Genomic DNA, 5,838 nt, shown 5'->3' with positions numbered 1-5,838 from the left:
AAATGACGGAGAAAGAGACAGGATCCAGGGATGGAGGGAAGAGGGAGTGATTCCTTTGTTGGTCTCTGCCTTACTTCTGGAGTCCCCTGTTCTTTTTGTGCCTTACAGCTCGACAGAACAATTGGCCCCCTCTGCCTTCTTTTTGTCCAGTTCAGCCCTGCTTTTTCCAGGACATCTCCATGGAGATTCCCCAAGAATTTCAGAAGACTGTATCCACCATGTACTACCTCTGGATGTGTGAGTAGTGGGAAGCCTTTTGGAGGAAGTTACAGGTAGATCTTTTTTTTTTTTTTTGAGACCAAGTCTCGCTCTGTCGCCCAGGCTGGAGCGCAGTGGTACTATTTCAGCTCACTTAAATCTGTGCTTCCAGGTTCAAGGCAGGATTCTCCTGCCTCAGCCTCCTGAGTAGCTGGGATTACAGGCGCATGTCACCACGCCCAGCTAATTTTTTTTTTTCTTGAGTCTTGCTATTGTACAGGCTGGAGTGCAATGGTGCGATGTCATTCACTGAAGCCTCTGCCTCCCGGGTTCTCGCAATTCCTCTGCCTCAGCCTCCCCAGTAGCTAAGATTACAGGCACCTGCCACCACACCTGGCTAATTTTTGAATTTTTACTAGAGACAGGGTTTCATAATGTTGGTTAGGCTGGTCTCAAACTCCTGACCTCATGATCCGCCCGCCTCAGCCTCCCAAAGTGCTGGGATTACAGGCATGAGCCACCACGCCCAGCCACAGGTAGATCTTTTAACTGCCCTGGGGGTCGGCTCACCTAGAACCAAACACTTCACCTCTGTTTAGAACTCAGCAGCCTGCTAGCAAGTGTTTTTGTCGTCTCCCCACTTTTCATTGTCCCCACGCAGGAATAGATTTTAAATTCTTTTTCTTTTTTTTTTTTTTTATTATTTTTGAATTCTTTAAATGTCTTTGCAAGAGCATCACACATGATTGAGATTTGCTTGCTCCATCTCCCCTATTGAGGATTCCATGAAGGCAGCAGCTGCCTTCCTTTCCTTAGTCTGCCATATTTGGTGAATGTTAGAGGATGAACATGGATGGGAAGGAGCCTTCATTGAAATCCAGAAGGACTCCTCATCCTGTTTCTCTGACTCTTAGGCAGCACTCTGGCTCTTCTCCTGAACTTCCTCGCCTGCCTGGCCAAGTTCTGTGTGGAAACCAGCAGTGGCTCAGGCTTTGGGCTTTCCATCCTCTGGATCCTCCTTTTCACGCCCTGCTCCCTTGTCTGCTGGTACCGCCCCATGTATAAGGCTTTCCGGTAAGGTGGGAGAGTGATGGGTACCTGGGATGGGTCCCACATCTCCCTATCCTTCATCTCTAATTCTTCTCCCACACTCCCTATTTTTTTCCGGTTTGTAGGAGTGACAGTTCATTCAATTTCTTCGTTTTCTTCTTCATTTTCTTCGCCCAGGATGTGCTGTTTGTCCTCCAGGCCATTGGTATCCCAGGCTGGGGATTCAGGTTTGTGAGGCTGTCATCCACCCTCACCTTTCCCTCTGGACCAAGCTTGCAGCACTGGGTGCTGGAGTACGAGTTGTTCAGAAAAATGAAATGTGGTCTTAATCTTTGGGAGGTACTAGTTTAATGAGGTACAAGACATCCAGGATAGAGCCCAGACAGCACTCTTGACAACGTATAGATTGAAGAATGCTGTATGTGGCCAATCTGAGGCAGCCTCCTGGAGGAGGCATAGAACCGTAGTCGAAAGGAGGAAGAAGAATCCCCAGACAAGTGCCTGGAAGGGCTTGGAGAGCTCAGGGCTAATGGTTTAGAAACTGGAATTAAACTAGGAAGAGAGTAGATACAGTTTGGGATTGTGGTGCTTGGAATGCTGCCAGATTGACAGGGGAGCCACTGCTGATGGGAAGGAGAGGAACGGGATGTTGGTGATGCAACCACTGGAGAAGCTGAGGAGCCCCTCTTCACTGGCACATCCTTCCCCTCCTTTCAGTGGCTGGATCTCTGCTCTGGAGGTGCTGAGGATCAATCCGGCAGTAGCTGTGCTCATGCTGCTGGTGGCCCTGCTATTCACTGGCATTGCTGTGCTCGGAATTGTCATGCTAAAACGGGTGAGGGGTGTGTTGAAGGTGGGGCCTGGAGGGTGAGATCATGGATCCCCAGGGGCCTGGGTGGAACATTCAGGAGCAACCGGCACAGGCCAGGCTGCTGGGTGGTTCTCAGCTATTGGACCTCTGGGATGTTTGTTTCTGGGTGTGTGTGTGTGTGCTGGGCAGCAGGCTGCTGAGTGATGGTGATGCTGTTAGGCTGGGGTGGGAACCAGTGGCTGGAATATGCTGCAATGTCTTTGTTCTCTGCTTGCAGATCCACTCCTTGTACCGCCGCACAGGTGCCAGCTTTCAGAAGGCCCAGCAAGAATTTGCTGCTGGTGTGTTCTCCAACCCTGCAGTGCGAACCGCAGCTGCCAATGCAGCCGCCGGGGCTGCTGAAAATGCCTTCCGGGGCCCGTGACCCCGACTGGGATGCCCTGGCCCTGCCACTTGAGGGAGCTGACTTAGCTTCCGTCCCTAAGGTCTCTGGGACTTGGGGAGACATCACTACCTGATGGCTACTCTGTAGTGCCCCCAATCCTATGGCCATGACTGCTGAACCTGACAGGCGTGTGGGGAGTCCACTGTGACCTATCACTGCTCACTCTTCCCCCTCCATCAGGCCACACTGCTGCCACCTCCTACACACCCCATCCCAGCTTCCCTCTGCTGTGCCACAGCTGTTGCTTCGGTTATTTAAATAAAAAGAAAGTGGAACTGGAACTGACATCCCGGTTTCCTAAACCTTAATTGGAAATTGGGCCTTGTGAAAAAGAAAGTGTGGAGCGAAGCGGGAAGGTCGGCCCCGACTTTAGTGTAAACTAGGAGATGTGAGGGGCGGGGCGGTGGAGTCCGAGTGGCTGGCGCAGGAAGAGGGTGGGAAGTCCAAGGAAACGCAAAACCCGGAAACGCCAGGGAGCCGGGCTCCCCACACCTCTCCATTAATGAACGGGGAAGAACCGCTGCCTCTGCCGGGAACGCCAAGGAATACGCGTGCCTGGAGCCTGAAAGGCTGGGTGGGGCTCAAGTGAACGCCCAATGGATCATTAGCACCCTAGCCAGGGTCCGGAGAGAGTCAGGGACTGGAAGATCGCTCACCCGAAGGGCAGATCTGACTGCCTCGCCCTGCCGCGGGCTCTCCCAACCCCGACAGGGTCTCAGTCCCGAACTACAACTCCCGGGGTGCACCGCGCCAGCCCTCGCCGCCACGCCCCTCCTCCCGCACCATCCCCATTCCCATCCCCCTCCTCTAGTCCCCGACCTGCTGCAGCCGGAGCTCCGGGAGCGGAGCGTGGTGGGGAGGGGAGCGGGACAGGCGACACAGGAGACGGCGGTGCCGCGGCCTCTCCCCACCTGGCGGCCCCGGATCCCACTGGACGCCCTGAGGGCATACCGACAGCGCCTCTAGAGTCACCCCCACGCCGACCCTTCCCCTCTTCTCTAGACTTCTTTCCATCCTTCCCACTTTTACCCTTCCCACCCTCCCTGGGCTCCAGGTCGCCGCCCCCTCCCCGCTCCCGGACCGGCCCTTCTCGGTGCCCCTCTTCCCTAGGGAGATGCGATGAGCCGGTGCTCCCGCGTCCTCATCGTCGCCGCGGGCACGGTGCCCGTCCAGTGCCCGTGGTGGGGAGGGAGCAGTCCGCGGTCCCTCCGTGACGCCCCTCGCTTGGGCCCCCCCCCAGCTGGCGTCCCTCGGCTATGCCCCAGGGGACCCGGCCAGGGGGTGGGCTCTAGAGCGAGGGGGGTGGAGAGGAGAAAGGACGGGACCTTGGGCGCCTCTGAGATGCTCCCAAGCTCCAGGGAGGGCCGAGCGAGGCGCAGGCAACCGGGCAGCAGGCATGATGCCCTCGCCTAGTGACTCCAGCCGCTCGCTGACCAGCCGACCCAGCACTAGGGGCCTTACTCACCTCCGTCTCCACCGACCCTGGCTGCAGGCCCTGCTCACGCTGGGGCTGGCCCAGGTGCTTCTGGGCATCCTGGTGGTCACCTTCAGCATGGTGGCCTCTTCCGTCACCACCACCGAGAGCATCAAGAGGTCCTGCCCGTCTTGGGCTGGGTTCTCGGTGAGTTGGGTGCACAGTTGTTGGGTGGGGGAGGCTCCTCGGGCCCCACCCTCCACACCAGCTGCAAGTCCACATCCTCGCCTCTCCTCCCTCTCCTGGTCCTGTGCCTCCTTACAGGGCTGGGTGCATCCTGTGGTGAGGGGCTCACTCAGGAGCCTCCCCTGCCAGGCTGATCCTGTGCCCACTCTGTCCCCAGCTGGCGTTCTCCGGGGTGGTTGGCATTGTGTCCTGGAAGCGGCCATTCACTCTAGTGGTAGGTTGCAGGGTCCAGTGCCCACTGGGAGGCAGGTGCCCAGCATCCAAGGGGAAGCCCAGTTATGCCCTCAAGAAAGGAACTGGCTCCCCAGTTGGTGCCAGCTGGGTGGGCACGAAGTGTCTGTGAAGGAGGGGGGGGCTCCGCGTCCGTGGCAGAGGAGTACTAATGAAGGTCCCCAGCCCTGAGTCTGCACCCTGTTTTCCCAGATCTCCTTCTTCTCCTTGCTTTCGGTGCTCTGTGTCATGCTTAGCATGGCTGGCTCTGTTCTCTCCTGTAAGAATGCTCAGCTGGCCCGAGACTTCCAACAGTGCTCTCTGGTGAGATTTGAGGAGGGAGAGCTGGAAAGAACTGGCTGGGGGAAGTGTGCAGGACACCTGGGTTTGTCCTGACCCAGGCTGCCTCACCCTCCCTGCTCCACTCAGGAAGGAAAGGTCTGTGTGTGCTGTCCCTCTTTTCCCCTCCTTCGGCCCTGTCCAGAGTCGGGGCAGGAACTGAAAGTTGCCCCTAACTCCACCTGTGATGAAGCCCGAGGGGCCCTCAAGGTGAGCTTGTACCCCCCCCCCAAAACCTCCCCCTGGTTCTCACTCTTGTCTCACCTCCTGGGATGCTCACAGGCTCATAATGTGTGAGACTTAGCCGTCTCCTCACTCTTCTCCTCCTTTCTCTTTCCTTCCCCAGAACCTGCTCTTCAGCGTCTGTGGGCTCACCATTTGTGCTGCTATAATCTGTACCCTCTCTGCTATTGTCTGCTGCATCCAGATCTTCTCCCTGGACCTGGTGCACACGGTGAGAGGGAGAGGCAGCAGGGGCCAGGGCCAAGAAAATATGGTGGGGGTAGGGGTGTGTGCTGGGACTTGGGCTGAGGGAACAATGGCTACAGATCTGGCTTCTGAGCACCAGGGCCTCTGGTTATCGAAGGAACGTTTATCGGGGAGGATGAGAAGGGGAGATGGCAGGGAGTGAGTTAAGTATGTGATGCTGGTCTGGGACCAGGAGAAGGGGCTTTAGAGAATGGGATGGGATGATGGGGTAGAGATAGGAAGGTCCTAGGCTGGGCACAGTGCCTCACGCCTGTAATCCCAGCACTTTGGGAGGGTGAGGCAGGCGGATCACCTGAGGCCAGGAGTTGAAGACCAGCCTGGCCAACATGGCAAAACCCTGTCTCTATTAAAAATACAAAAATTGGTCTGGACACGGTGGCTCAGGCCTATAATCCCAGCACTTTGGGAGGCTGAGGAGGGTGTATCACCCGAGGTCAGGAGTTTGAGATCAGCCTGGCCAACATGGTAAAAACCTGTATCTACTAAAAATACAAACATTAGCCAGGTGGGGTGGTAGGGGCCTGTAATCTCAGTTAATCAGGAGACTGAGGCAGGAGAATCACTTGAACCTGGGAGGCAGTGGTTGCAGTGAGCTGGATCACACCACTGCACTCCAATGACAGAGTCAGACACTGT

The 5,838-nt window shown here is 56.5% G+C and overlaps 2 protein-coding genes across 5 annotated transcripts in view; both read left to right on the top strand.

Moving 5' to 3' along the window:
- The window catches only part of SCAMP3 (secretory carrier membrane protein 3), a 6,842-nt gene extending 4,053 nt beyond the window's left edge, over positions 1-2,789 (top strand). The window contains exons 5-9 of the mRNA XM_017519808.1: positions 109-237; positions 1,113-1,272; positions 1,374-1,475; positions 1,966-2,083; positions 2,337-2,789. Of these exons, the coding sequence (XP_017375297.1) occupies positions 109-237; positions 1,113-1,272; positions 1,374-1,475; positions 1,966-2,083; positions 2,337-2,483 (656 nt within the window). The 3' untranslated portion in view covers positions 2,484-2,789. The remainder of the gene's footprint in view (positions 1-108; positions 238-1,112; positions 1,273-1,373; positions 1,476-1,965; positions 2,084-2,336) is intronic.
- A 209-nt stretch (positions 2,790-2,998) lies between these two features.
- The window catches only part of FAM189B (family with sequence similarity 189 member B), a 7,957-nt gene continuing 5,117 nt past the window's right edge, over positions 2,999-5,838 (top strand). For 2 of the 4 annotated variants that reach the window (XM_017519792.2, XM_017519791.2), the window contains exons 1-5: positions 3,000-4,125; positions 4,322-4,378; positions 4,588-4,698; positions 4,804-4,923; positions 5,060-5,167. In XM_017519792.2, coding sequence (XP_017375281.1) covers positions 3,901-4,125; positions 4,322-4,378; positions 4,588-4,698; positions 4,804-4,923; positions 5,060-5,167 — 621 coding nt within the window. In that variant the 5' untranslated portion in view covers positions 3,000-3,900. Of the gene's footprint in view, positions 4,126-4,321; positions 4,379-4,587; positions 4,699-4,803; positions 4,924-5,059; positions 5,168-5,838 lie in introns of all 4 variants that reach the window. The other 2 variants (XM_017519793.2, XM_037735309.1) reach the window with 1 other exon arrangement.

This window comes from Cebus imitator, unplaced genomic scaffold (genome assembly GCF_001604975.1).
Source record: "Cebus imitator isolate Cc_AM_T3 unplaced genomic scaffold, Cebus_imitator-1.0 Scaffold776, whole genome shotgun sequence".
NCBI classification, from domain to species: domain Eukaryota; kingdom Metazoa; phylum Chordata; class Mammalia; order Primates; family Cebidae; genus Cebus; species Cebus imitator.
This window is presented reverse-complemented; position numbering and strand designations above follow the sequence as displayed.